Raw genomic sequence first — 14,796 nt, forward strand, 5'->3', positions numbered from 1 at the left:
TGTAATTAAATTGAACAAAAAAAATATTTATATAAATAAAATATCAAGAAAGAATTATTAGTTTTCAATTTATTTTACTACCTTCCTAAAAAAAAAATTCCCAAAATGCGTCAATTTTTCGACGCTGAGAAGAACATATATAATCCCTTAATGATTTTCTCTTTGACAATACCGCAAGGATCTTGTGTTTGCACTGGATAGGCGACATGGTAAATCGCGCATAATCACAAGACATCTCCCTGTTCTCCAGACAGGTGAGCATCTAGGTCAGGGCGCTAAGTTTAAGGGTTACTACTAAAATTTGCATATCGCTTGAGTCCAAGGCGCAGAACTCTCGTCTCCTCTCGGAAAACCGGATACAGGCGAACACGTATGTGCGAGCGTGCCTACAATTGCAAGTGTGAAATTGTACAAACGTATTACCGAGAGGTAATACGCAAACATACCTTGAGATCGTAATACTGAAGTTCGTTATTGACTCCTTGGTCGCTATGCGTTTCGCGCCTTCATAACGATCGATGCTGCTCAAATTTCCTCGTATAGCGACACATAAAGACATTATGCTCCTTATGCTTTTTAAATATTAATCTGCAATAAATTAAAAACAATTATTGATCTATATGATATTAAATCTGCATAAAATTTTTAATAATTAATAATTAAATTTATGTAATATTAATTAATGATTTATATGATATTAATTAAAATAATATGTTATTATTTTCCAAACAGAAAATAATATCATAACATTTATCATGACATTAAAATAGTGTCAAAACGACTCCAAAATAATTAAAAATTACTTTTTTATCTATTTTAACGTCGAAATGACATTATCACTTGACTTGTTATACTGTTTGAGTTTTCATGTATATATTTAGTAAATATCAACAATAATGTAATGACATTATAATTTCAAATTCAACAATATAAACATAATACAACACATGTTGTACATAAGAGTTATATTATTAATAGAGTGTGGAATTATAACATGAATGTTATACTACTTTCAGTTGATGACATGTCATGATGATTTGTGTTCGGTTTGAGTATTTAATAAACGACTCTAAAATAATGACTAAAAATTAATTTTCATTTATGATTTATTTTAACGTTATCGCCATTTTGACGTTATCGTGACTTGTTCTGCTGAGTGATAATTGTTTCACTTACTTTTTTTTTGAAGAATCACTCTTTGAGAGTGAAAAATCACTCCAAGCGAGTCAATTTTCAATTTTTTTTGCGAAGAGTGAATAATTTCAATCTCTGAAAGCAGAGACTGAAGGTAAATGTTAAATTTAGCCCCCCTATCCAATCTTGACGAAATTAGGCTCATTAGATTCATATTTGTTTTTGCACAAATTTAGCGAGAAATGTGTCCCATACAGCACAAAATTTGCAGCAATATCGTTGCAAAAACGCTGCAATATTATTGCAATGTTGCTGCAACTTTTGTGCTGTAGAGGATCGCTGTGCCTCGCAAAGCGAGATATTAATCATTAAAATTGATCTTTTAGAAAATTCATTCCTTGAAGGAATAAAGTAAAATTCATTCTTGTCGGACCGATGCAACTATCATTTTTCTTGGAGTGAGATTTCTCACTCCCAAAAATTTAGAGTGTTATTTTGCATAAATCGAGCATTTGGCGATAATTATTGCGTTTTCGAGAAATAAATACGCGGATCATTGTGCTTTCGAGAAATAAATACCTGAGATCGCGAAGTGCATAATAGCAATGGCGGTTTTGCGCGTCAATCGCGCAACGGAGGTTCGCGTCGTTCGCAACACTTCACGACAGCTCGCAACAATCGCACGCAGGTGAATCATCTTGTCGAATGATCGTAAGAAACACTAATTGCGAATCATGCGCAATCCATCGTGATATGTTCTATAAATACCTGTGATTCAGAATCCTTTCCCGAAGAGACGCGGCGATTTGGCGCCATTTGGAAGGATTGACGTGGAATGTAAAGTGAAGTGCGTTCAAAAAATAAAAGCATCTAGCGAACTGACCAATCACAGCTGAGGGTTTCGAGACAGCTATCTCTCACGGACTGTGATTAGTCGACTCGCTTCACTACGCGATTCAAACTGATTAAATTCCAGCGGGCTTATTTAATAGTTTTTAAAACAAGGTAAAACTTACAAAAGTGAGCAAACTCATTAGGTATTGACGAACCAATAGTCTAATAAATTGTTAACCTTTGTAATTTTATTTCATTTTAAGGGGGTCAATATATTATGTATCTTGAAATAAGAAGGAAATTATAAATATGAACAGTTTCAATAGATAATCGTTGTTTACCAATGAAATTATAATATATAGGGAGTTTTTGCAATATCGTATATCCAGATACGGTATAAACGTTACAGTTTCTCATTATTAGTGCGCAATTCGAAATAACATGACTTTAACGTTTACTTGTATCTGCTGAATACAGGGTATTGCAAAAGTTAACTCTATTATTTGAGCGAATTTGTTTACTTTTGTAATTTTCATCTCGTTTCAAGATACACAAATCAACTCCAATCATCGTAATAACTCAAATAGAAAATAGTAGCTATGTTAATGACTTATAGGTTTACAGCTCAACTTACACGAAATTATAAAACATCGATGTTATGAAACTAATGGAATGACTAATCACAATCATTCCATTTTTCAGAGGAAGAGCTATGATTGGCAATTTTTATAACATCGATGTTATAACACTTCGGCGTAAATTGAACCGTATAAGGGTCGGTTGTTTTGACCTAAAGGTAAATCTGGCAATCCGCGCATATAATTGGATAATCTTGCTACTTACCCAACAGGTAAAATTTACCAAAAGATGAGCCTAAATGTAGTCATTAAGAACATCATCATGAACTTAGCCGTGTTCCAATATGCACTGCCAGTATTGAAAATCTATAGTTTACGCTACATATACTGTAGATTCCCAGAAAAAATGCCGCGTTTAGCAAAAACAGCAGCTTTGCAACTGTTGTAAAATTCTTGAATATGATTAATTTATACATTTAAATCTAACGAGAAACTAAGGGCAAGACCAATCATATTAAAAAATTTTACAACAGTTGCAAAGCTGCTTTTTCTGCTAAACGCAGCCAATGAACGAGTTAGAGAACGTTTATATTGTAATAATATAAACGTTCCCTTAGGCTGCGTTTTGAAATTGGATTCACAGTTAGGTGAGTGCTCGCTGCTATTGATGTATTCTTTCAGATCTAAAATGTTGATTGGATAATCTAAAAGAATATAATATTGGATAATCTAAACGAATAACAGCGAGCGCATACTCAACTGTTGAGTCCCCTGAATGCAGCCAATGATGTCGCTCGACAAGATGTCGCGCAAGTCGCGATTTCATGTATCGACGAAAGTCGACGGCGCGGCCATGTTCGAGTTCTTTTCAGGTTGGTTTTACTAGCAGCACGTTGTCGGAACGGTAAGCGTGACACTCACTTTTGCACGGTTCCTTGTAACTGCGTTTTTGCTTATCGTTAAGTCTCGCTGTAATAAGCTCAGCTATTTGTATTATTCGCTTACAAAAAAATCCAAATAATTCTTGAACAAAGATGGCCTGAAAAACAAATGCGACGCGTGACGACTTTGCGTTGTTAACGTCGAAGTCTGTCGGGCGTTCTAAATTTTAGTGTTTTTTTTTCTCACGATTCTGCCTCCTCTCGATACAAATAAATTGCAAACTGAAAACTATTCTGAATTCATCTCGCATTTTCTTGGTACTCTTGGTTGTGTTGAACGAGATTGTTTTTACGTCACACGCATGTGGATATCGTGACGAAAGTTCACGGGCTGATTTTGTTACAATTCAGATAAGCCACCATGCAGATCTTCGTGAAAACCCTCACGGGTAAAACCATTACCCTCGAGGTAGAGGCCTCTGATACTATCGAGAATGTCAAGGCTAAGATCCAGGACAAGGAGGGAATTCCGCCAGATCAACAGCGACTCATCTTCGCCGGCAAACAGCTGGAGGATGGACGCACTTTGTCCGATTACAACATCCAAAAAGGTGTGAATATGTACTTGATATTAAATAGAATTTATCGAATTTGGCGAATTTTCAAAGTAAAGACTAGATTTTATAACGCATCAAAAGCTTGTTCTAGGAATCTTTTGCTTCATCTTCTTTTTCTTTTCACATTGGAGAGAAAAAAGATAAAATATAATTCATGCAAGTTCAGAGTATGGAAAAGAGCAGGCCAAATGTGGCATTAAATTTAGAAAAATGTATAAAAATATAAAAAGGACTCATTATGGAGATGCATGAAAATGACTTTTATTTTTTCTTCTGTAGAATCGACCCTCCATCTGGTACTTCGTCTCCGAGGAGGCGTCATTGAACCCACATTGCGTATACTTGCACAAAAATATAATTGCGACAAAATGATCTGTCGCAAGTGCTATGCTCGTCTTCATCCACGAGCAACTAATTGCCGTAAGAAGAAGTGTGGCCACACGAATAATATCCGACCAAAAAAGAAGCTGAAGTAAACTAGACAACAAATTCCATTTTCCATATTATGGAAATGGAAGTATATGTTTCTTATATATGACATCAATAAACTACAACTGGTAAACTGATCTTTTGTACTTTATTCTTCTCGTACACTTGACAAAATAAATTAAATTTTTAATATAAAATAAATATACAAAGAGCTAAAGTATTATAAGTTAATTTTATATATATAATTGCATATATACAATTGATACTAAATTAATATATTAACAATAATTAATATTTGTAATATATACAATAAGTTTAATTTATAAAACATGAAATTGATTTGGTCTTATCCTGAGCACGTAGGTTTCATAAGTAATTTGTATTGAGAAGCATAAGCCTCATACAAATTCATATCATTTGGATTTGGTATCGTGCCACCTACCTGCAAAATATTCATAAATATTCATAAATATAGTTATACAATATTTAATTGTGCAACAAATTTACATACTATGGCTCTTTTCACATATTGCTCATATATGCTTATGTTTGCGTCTTTAATACTAGGTAACATTATAACAGCAGCTGTAGATTCGTGAAAAGATGTTTGTTGAATTAATTTCAAACGCAGTTTAGTATGATCTGTAGAATATGTTGCATTTCGTCCTATTAGAACAAATCTGAAAAAAGGAAAATATTGAAATATGTAAAATTATTACATGTTCGTAAAAACAAATATATCATTACCTTTTATAAAGAATAATGTCACTCCGTTTTGGATATTCTGGCTCTATGCCATATACTTCCTTCATAGAGGGAAACAATGATTCAAATGACATTAATTCTGAACAGTCTTTAGAAGTAATTAATTGTGAATCGTCCATTTGTTGGTGGCTTTCATCTTCATCTGAACTTGAATCCTCACTTGAGCTGCAACATATAATCGATATTACTATTAATTAATCGAAGTTAATTATAAATATACTAAGTAAGAGAATAAATATTAATATATTAACTATAAATAAATATAAATATTAATTTTTATTTATAATTAACTCCGAAAAATAAAATTGATAATTACAAGACATACCTTGCGCTAGATGTTGTACTACTCGTACTACTCTGGCCAGTCATAGATGGATTTTTCATGTTTAAGTTTTTACTACCTGCTTCTTCTCTCCGTCTGCCTGGTCGTACACGAACAGCAAATGGACTATAGCAGGTAGTAAAATGTGGCATAAAATCTCTGACAGAGTGACTTATTTTATATGCATACACCTCAGATAATAAAGATAATTCATATGGCCTAAAATATTTATAGTTTTTCATGAAACATGAATTGATGATACATACGTATAATAATATGTATAATTATGAAATAAGTGATGCTACCTGTGATAATCATAATAAACATCAATCATTTCTTCTATTGAATTTTGCACTTGTATCATTTCTGAACAGGATTTAGTTACTTCATCAAGTGCGTAAGGAAGACATTTCAATACATTTTTATCCCACCATTGTGTCAGAAGTCTTCTTTTACGCGAGTAATGACAAGCTGGTAGATGATGGAGATAATAATCTGTTAGAATTTCCCATATTGGAGGCTTACCTTCTTCAGGTATGAACAATCCTAAGATATACGCATATTAATTAACCTATAATTATAGATTGTTTTGTAAAGATTAAATAGATATGTGATATTATTTACCCAGAAATAAATTAATCGTATGCTGTTTTTCTTGATCACTAAATGTATTACTGTAATATCTGCTTAAAGTTTGCATAATATCGTTACCCTGACTTGTCCATGGAGCAGTTTTTCTAAATAATAATTTCGTATAATAAGAATTATTTTAATTTAATATATTCCAACCACATTCTAATGTAATAACATTCACCTGTATGTTTTAATTCTATGTACTAGCTGTGAACCACCATATTGCAAGGCTAAAGTATCTCCATGATCTTCGTACAATTCCTCTAACATTCTTACGCAATCAGAATCAAATTCGAGTTTAGGAGACTCTAGTACACCCAGAGCACACAACTGAAACCCTAAGGCACATTTCCCTATTGCAAATTGAGCTGTATTTGTTCGATCTAAACAATCTACACAATTTGTTCTGATAATTCCAGTTTGTACAGTTCCTCTTTTAGCAAAACATTCCTTCACTTTGTTTTCAATTTGATTTAATTCATTTGTTTTATTAATTTCTATATTTAAATCAGAATCATATATAGAACTTGGTTGTTCATTATAATCCATTTTAATTGAAGTATTAATAGAGCTTTTGGTGTCATTTAAATTAGATAATAAGGTCGAATTTGAATTTATCTTGTGGAGTTTTCTCGTACTATTATTTTGTGGTGAAAACAGATTTCTTTGATTGTAATAAGGATTTTGAGACTGATAAATACCAGTCTTTAATACAGCATTGTGAGCAATATTTCCTAATCGCCCCATAACGTTCACTTTTTTTCTATAAAAAAGAAATTAACGAAAATTAATTATAATGAAATTCTTATTTCATATACAGAATGGGGCTAATAACTTTGTCTACCTTGAATATTTCCGCTATTTTTAGAGATATCAAAATATTGTAATTACAAAAGTTGTATCAAGAAGACCATAATATATAATAATCATTTTAAACAGACATCACTTCGAACTTCTTGAGATGTAAATCATTGTTTTACTTCTTTATGTAATGACGAATGACCTTTTGTTATAAGTCGTTGAAATCGTCTAAACACCCGCTATTACACTAAGGTTAAAAAAGTACAACATACCATTTAAAAAAATGGAGGTGACCTTGAAATCTCTGGAACACCTCCACTTAGAAAAATTATTATCAGCATATATTATGGTTCTTTTAATATCGTATAACTTTGGTAATTACAATATTTTCTTATTTTTAAAAATAGCGAATATTCAAAGTAGACAAAGTTATTGCCCACTCTGTATTTTAATGTTAATATAAACTTACCTTTTGCTCATACGTGCCATATCAAAACTTATATATTGAATATGATGTTCCGGAGGTAGAAACTGATTCAAATATTTCACAGCCATACTTAATTCTTCGCTTAATGTACTTTCATGCTTCTTCTTCTCTCGTTTTTTAACTAAATTTAATATTATTATTGGTGATCCATATCTTTTCAATAATTGATTAAAATGCGCTCCTAAAAGTATGTTAAACGTACTAGAATGAAATAATTTCATATCAGAATAAAACAATTTATCAATTTTTATATATTAATACCTGCTGTTTCTACATAAGGATCAGACAAATCACAAGTTATAGTCGGTTTTGGGACCATCTTACTAACATCCTGGCTCCAATGAGCAGGTACTGATCCACGCATTTGTACAAAAGAACTGAAACGTCCTTTACTTAGAGAACTCACGCCAGAATCATGAACGATTTGTTCCGTTTCTACTTCATTCGCGACATCTCCCTATATTCATATATAATCATCAGTTTATATATCTATGAAAAATATGTATTATAAATGCATCTGCACATACATCAAAATTTGCACCACGTTTCAGAAAACGTGTTCCTGCATATTTGTTACTTCTTCTGGCAATAACGGTGACATACATAGATCTTCCAAAAATGCTCACATTTGACTGACCAATAAAGCCATGTATTATATACAATATCCATTCAGGATGCAAATCTTTTTCTACTGGTTTTAAAAGATGGGAATTCCATACAAAACGACGATGTGGATTACTACGTATACCGTAATCCATATAATTCTCGCCTTTACTATAAATGCATTTTAGATTTTTATTTATTATCTCCTTATTATAACTATATTTAAATACAATATATATCTTTAAATTTTCTTAATCCGAGAATAGTCACTTGGGATATTCTTCAGCGGCAAAAAATGTGAATTATTATAAAATATTGTATGGATATTGTTTAATAAATTTCTTTCTTTTTTAATAGTTATTCTTTATGAATAATTTAAATATGTAATTTTACCGAAAACTCGCAATAAAAAAGCGTTATTTAAAAATTTTTTTTTAATATTATATAATAAGCTACTTATGCTCATTTTATTTAATGTTTATTTAGCTTTTACTTACTTTTTTTTTAGAAAATTGTAATTAAATCCATATCCATAATATTTTTAACCTTCCAGCAGGTGCGCACGTGCTTTCCATACACGCGTGCCGGTTTTTTGAAGGAGATATAGGTAAAATCTATTTTCTGGGTCTTGGCTTTCCAAGGTATTCCTTCAGCGTCTTTCGAACTGTCACTTCTACTTTTATAATTTAATGTGTCACAGATATAAAAACATAGTGTTTCTGTTGATCTGTCTATCCGGAATTGAATTTCAATTGAATCATTCATTTTAGATGTATGTCTATATAACGATAAATATAAAAAATGTTCTTTATACTCCATTTAAAACTGATTACTTTGACTTGACTGTCGGTAATGCACTGTTCCATTCTATGCTGTCTTAGGAAATATATTTGAATACTCTGTGTGTGATTCGTGTAATTTAGACTCTTGATAATTCTTTTTTGTTTTGCAACTGCTAGTTACCTTCTGTGATGATGGTAATGAAAAAGTCACACAATATAGATATCGATATCACACAAGACTTCTTTTTTCGACACTCGAATAAATTAAAACATGAATGTTAATCATAATTTATTAATCTTTTTGGTATACGACAAATCTTTACTTGTGTTCGATCTTAACACAGTTTCATAGCTGGTTAAAGAGTTCTTTTTCAATGTTCCAATTGTACAATTAACTCAAAAATCCACGACTTAAATTTATTATTATTGTTGTATACGCTGATAATGGCTTAAATATAAGTCGAAACGTTCGTATGCATTGTTAACCAAGAAACTGTATAAAATGATTACTTTTATGTAATAATTTTTAATAGATATACGATAAAGTTAACTATGTTTGCTGTCAATTGCCCTTATTTCTCCTCAAGACTTCTTCCGACATTCGAATAATTAACAGATGCAAACCATAGGAGTATCTATGTCGAATTCAGATCGTGTTCTGTTAACGTATGTTGTTTATGTAGAATCAATTTTTAAGATATCAGGGCATTTTTTCAGAAAAATGTTTCTGTAATGGATACATAGGAATTGCTTAATATCGGTGAAAAGCGAAAGATTTTACAAGTTGTACAAAAATACAATCACCATCCTCAAATGCAATAAATGTTTTCATTTTACTTGCAAAAAACATTCGACGGCAATTATTATTTGCAATAATTATACTACAATTGAAAGTGCATAAAACTTTTTTTTTAATTCATTTTCTAATAAAAAGTAATATTTATTTTTTTTAATAAATGATTATTTAGATATAAACTTTCATCGCATAATGTTTATTTGATATATTGCTTATTAGCAATATATATTGCTTATTAGCAATATATATTGCTTTAATTTTTCGAATTTTCATTCTTATTCTACGATGTTTTTTGTACATGGCGCGCTCGTTATGAAAGGATGCGTGCCTACTGGAAGGTTAAATACTAATACATTGAAAAATAACATAGAGAACGTATTTCATGTTATTATTTTTTTCTAAGTGGAGGCAGCAAAAAGATATAAAGATTATCTTCACTTCTTTTTAAAATGGAATTATATAATTTTTTCACGTAGTATGATAATCCTCTAATTATTCTACATATAAAAGTATTAAGATTGAGATATCAAAAAATCAATAGTTTACGAGATATTGAATTAACTTGTAGTTGCTTAAGGGTCGACAGAAGAGACTATGGAAATCTCTAGTCTCGTCTCTCAGAGACGAATTACTTTATGCTAAAATTATGACTAAAATACATGAATAAAATGCATGAATAACGTTTTAATTGCGATATTCATAATAATTTTAAAGTTACCTGAAAACTCGTATACAGAGTGAATTTTTTTTAAAGGCAAAATAAAAATTCATTCTGATATCTCGCCCGATGTGTACTAATAGTCTTGAGCTACACATAATTTTATTTATAACTTCAAGAATCCATTTGCAAAATCGGCTCTGTACGCACCTTTGCAACTTCATAAAAAAGAAGCTGACTTTTATTTATTATAATATTTTTAAGAGCGAAAATTTAAAATTCTGCTTTATAATAGGCATAGCTGAAATATAAGTCAAAACGAGTTTCATGGCAAAATATTTCTTCTACAAGTCAATATAATAATGGTAGAATCTGATAAGAGTGCATATATGCAGCTGCAAATGGAGTGTAAAGAAGTTGACTTGTCACTCCTGTCGACTCTTTAAAAACATGTAGACAAAATAGATAACTTTTTAAAATAAGCAATTACGTGTTTTTTATATCAATTGATTCATTTCATTATTCACACATAAAAATATTAAAGTATGATAAAAAATTAATGATATTTAAATTAATAGATATATTTAACATTTTATGTCAAAATAAAGTATAAAATATCTCATAAACTATTAATTTTTTGATATCTCTACCTTAATATTTTTATATACAGAATAATTAGAGGAATATATATATATATATATATATATATATATATATATATATATATCATACTATCATGCAAAAAAATCATAATTTTATTTTAAAAAATGGAGGTAATCTTCGTATCTTTTTGACGCCTCCTAGAAGAAAAACAACATGGCTAAAATATGTTTCTCTCGAAATCAGTCCATTTCTATCTAAAACATTTTTTTTTGTATCATTAATAATTTCGAAAAAAATTGATTGTATTGATTAAAATGAACTATCCTGTTACAATATGTTGTTAATAAGAATAATTTTAATTTGAGACCCCAAATGATTGTTTACATGTAAACATTCATATGTAAAAGAAGTCAAGTAACTATTCCCGAATTAAATAATATAATTATATGAACTGAGCATTGAGATACTATAACATACTGTTCAGTCTGCCAATCTTTTCTAAATGCCCACATGTTAAAAAAATCTTCAGAATTATCTGATTCTTCAGATTCCCTTTGGCTAGCGGACATGTCAGTGAGAACATCAGATTTGATACACGTTGGCGGTGCCATATTACTTTGAAAAGTACGTGATATATCATATGAATAACTGAAATAGAAGTTACTGCTGAGATCAATACTTTGAAACATTTTTACATATCTCTGTTCGTCAGGATGGAAGATTCGTACAATGTCATTTGGTATGTATATCATTGATGTATCTTCTATTTTATATATTGTATGATGACCAATAACTGCAATTCGGCGACGTTTTGTAACTAGGATTATGTAATATCCTTCCAAAAAACGGATAAACCCTGCATCAAATATTTTTTTCTAAAATATGTCTGTAACTTATCACTATAATTATTATTGTCAATTATTATTGGATATGCTTTATATTTTCGCTATATTTCTAAATCATTAAAAAAAAAAGTTGGATATCGAGAACTTGCTTGCATATTTTATACACATTCATAAGCACTACTAGTTTGTAATACGTAGCGCCCATTATCTGTGTGTTATGTGATATCCATGCATTTAGCCTAATTACATTACATGTGAGAAGTATGATATATAAGTAAATATCACACCATGCATGCGGGAGGATATGTACATACCATGATGTACCATGATGTCTGATTGCGAATATTAATTCTGTTAATCATATAGTGTTTATTATTCTAACTGATTGCATATTGGCCTATCAAATACCAATTCATTAACCGAATAACTCTGTGTTGTATAATCAATGGTATATTGTATAATCAATGTTTTGTCGTATATTCCTTTAAAATTAACATTCAAAATATTTTATTTTATACCAATTAAATTATTTCGCAACAAAGTTATTCCGTTTATCATAATTATATACGTCTACTTTCGGCTTTGTCAATAAAAAGCTTTATGCCTTACCAAGGAGAGCAAAAGCTGGTACTAGCCTGGGGAAAGTGTCTCTCTGCCACATACTCGTCCAGGTAAATTTAGTTTGTGTCGGTTTATGCAGTGGTTTTTGTAATTCTTGTTGCTCAGGCTCCTCTGATATACTCGAACTAGGTGCAGGTTCTTTACTATTTTTGCCTTTATTAGCAACCAAATGTAAATAAGCTAAGTTTCGTATAACGCAATTAATAATTCCGATAAAGTGATTTTAGTATCTGATAGTAATATAAATAATATTAGTAATAGCGTGTAACAATTATAACAAGTTTTATATATATGTATATATGATACAGGATGTGTCAAGTGTATCTGATCATCTGCAATCGGAACAACATTACACACTACAAGATTAAGCGTTTTATCCCAAATCTGTTAAGCCTAATAATTTGTCTAATATTATAAACTTAATATTATTAATAATTTTTTAAAAATTTGTTTGAATGGTTTATTAATTACGATCAACAAATTATTAAGTTCAATAGATTTGGGCTAAAATATTTAATCTTATAGTGTATTCCGATTGCGGATGATCAGATACATCCTGTATATAGGAAAGTTATCATATCAGGACAAAGCTTATAACATTGAGGAGCCTAAGTTTCAACATTTTTACTAATATTAGAATGAGAGAGAAAGAGAGAGAGAGAGAGAGAGAGAAAGGAATGTGTATATACCAGGTTCTAGATGTACCATTTAAAATATGTACGATTACATAAGTAACTGTTTATGTTTTAATACATATGCGAAAGCTTATGCATGCAGTTATTATTAAGTTCGTATTTATTAAAGTGCAAGAGAAACGTGTGTAATGATCTTACCAACAATCCCAAAGGCGGATACGACACGTGCAACACCACCCACGTTGCTGCGTTGTCCTGCTCGTGTTCGGTTACCCATGTCAATCATATTGACGAGATCTTTTATTTCGTCTTGAGTATATTCCCTCTTGTCGTCCACCACGATCAACTCTCTTGGTTCCATTCTGTCGATTTTCAGGACTCGAAAACGCGTTAACGTGTTGTTGGATCCCATCAGGTAAAACCGCTGTAAAAGTGTAAATCTTGAAATCTTTGATAAATTAGATGCAAGAATGTCACAGTTAAAAACTCACAGATTTTGTCTCGTACAGAGCAATTTTCTGTATAGAGGAGATAATCGGATGAAACACCATCGTTGATTTTCCTTGGTCTTCCATGATGATGTAGCGTTTATTACAATTTTATTCTGAGACATACGATTAACTTTAACAGGCTGTCATTGATATCTCTACTGTTCTCGGCTTTCTCAGCAGATGATATGAAAACATAACCTTCAAATTGTTGTCTGATAGCGTTTTTTCACTAACAGAACTGATGCACACTCAGTGCGCATTAACGCTATTATACACTAATCTAATCTGAATGTGAGATGTCTCAATTAATAAATTATGTATATTTTATCAAATAGCACAATAAAATGTATTGGGGATTTCGCAGTTTAATTCGTTTTTATATTTTTAAACATACTATATTTATTAAACGTACATCTTTACATCGATTTGTATACAACCAGCTCTGCCAGTGAAAAACGTCTATGACTTTTATTCCTATACTTTATTCCTTGTCGAGAGGATGCTAAGTGCATGCAAGTTTAGAGTAGTTTAGGATATCGATTATGTATCTTTTTTCCTAAAGCGAAAACGTGAAAAATAAAAAATTTATTATGATATGTGAATGTACATATACATACATGCATACAAAAAAAAATTTCACTTTTCACATTTTCAATAGCCTGATGATACATAATCGATAGCCTGAACTGCAATGGTGCAATAAGTTAGAGTGAGACAAAAATTAATGATTAGAAAAATAAAAAAACACGAGCAACGTTTATTGAAAAATTAAACTTCAAAATTAAACTAGTTTATTGCAACACATTAAGAATTAGACTATTTCATCGTTGGATAGCAAGGAAAAACAAAGTCCAAAATTAAAATATCTATTACTAAAGTCATCTTCAAAAGAAGACAAATGTTCCCGATTAATTTATAGATAAAAAACTAGTTTAATTTTAAAGATCCAATAAACATTGCTCGTGTTTTTTAATCTTTCTAATCACTAATTTTTGCTTAGCAATCTCGAGCTAGATATTTTACATATTTTAATTTAAAGTGTCAGTTATAATTTGTTTCACTCTAACTTATTACACTAAATTCAGAACTAGTCCAGAATTCTTCAAAAAAGAATAGATCTTTATGTATAACAGAATTATAAAAATTATGGTATTTTCTTACATCGTGATAAAAACTAAATTAACTATGGTTTTTTTATACATCACAATTTTTATAAAAATCTTATCTCCCTTACAGTACGATAAAAACTAGATAATATTATATAACATATCAAAACAAATT

At 30.5% G+C, this 14,796-nt stretch overlaps 3 protein-coding genes across 16 annotated transcripts in view; 1 reads left to right on the forward strand and 2 right to left on the reverse strand.

Moving 5' to 3' along the window:
- The window catches only part of LOC105146732 (protein turtle), a 302,876-nt gene extending 300,895 nt beyond the window's left edge, over positions 1–1,981 (reverse strand). For 7 of the 12 annotated variants that reach the window (XM_087412976.1, XM_087412979.1, XM_087412983.1 and 4 more), the window contains exons 1-2: positions 1,714–1,845; positions 447–588 (exon numbers count right to left, since the gene is read on the reverse strand). The gene's annotated coding sequence lies outside the window, so the exon portion shown is untranslated. Of the gene's footprint in view, positions 1–446; positions 589–1,176; positions 1,270–1,713; positions 1,846–1,902 lie in introns of those variants that run through there. The other 5 variants (XM_087412990.1, XM_087412987.1, XM_087412988.1 and 2 more) reach the window with 3 other exon arrangements.
- A 1,324-nt stretch (positions 1,982–3,305) lies between these two features.
- RpL40 (ribosomal protein L40) lies at positions 3,306–4,610 on the forward strand. The gene is made up of 3 exons (XM_011056920.2): positions 3,306–3,450; positions 3,839–4,038; positions 4,324–4,610. Exons 2-3 carry the CDS (start codon positions 3,849–3,851, stop codon positions 4,518–4,520), a joined length of 387 nt encoding a protein of 128 aa, XP_011055222.1. The 5' UTR covers positions 3,306–3,450; positions 3,839–3,848; the 3' UTR covers positions 4,521–4,610.
- Positions 4,435–14,755, reverse strand: FIG4 (polyphosphoinositide phosphatase FIG4). Of its 3 annotated transcripts, XM_011056997.2 has the most exons (14): positions 13,516–14,755; positions 13,223–13,448; positions 12,378–12,542; positions 11,401–11,779; positions 8,009–8,255; positions 7,743–7,938; positions 7,464–7,662; positions 6,375–6,956; positions 6,185–6,297; positions 5,866–6,106; positions 5,564–5,779; positions 5,221–5,403; positions 4,985–5,153; positions 4,435–4,915 (listed from the first exon to the last, which is right to left on the reverse strand). In XM_011056997.2, the coding sequence occupies exons 1-14, from the start codon at positions 13,597–13,599 to the stop codon at positions 4,820–4,822; spliced, it is 3,096 nt and encodes a 1,031-aa protein (XP_011055299.1). In that variant the 5' UTR covers positions 13,600–14,755; the 3' UTR covers positions 4,435–4,819. The 3 variants fall into 3 exon arrangements, with proteins under 3 accessions (XP_011055299.1, XP_011055307.1, XP_087269117.1); XM_011057005.2 differs by lacking the exon at positions 12,378–12,542; XM_087412991.1 differs by lacking the exons at positions 13,223–13,448; positions 13,516–14,755 and adding an exon at positions 12,083–12,119 and having other exon boundaries at positions 12,378–12,502.
- Between the last annotated feature and the right edge of the window lie 41 nt (positions 14,756–14,796).

Source organism: Acromyrmex echinatior, chromosome 14, assembly GCF_024713525.1.
Source record: "Acromyrmex echinatior isolate Ae372 chromosome 14, ASM2471352v2, whole genome shotgun sequence".
Classification (NCBI taxonomy): domain Eukaryota; kingdom Metazoa; phylum Arthropoda; class Insecta; order Hymenoptera; family Formicidae; genus Acromyrmex; species Acromyrmex echinatior.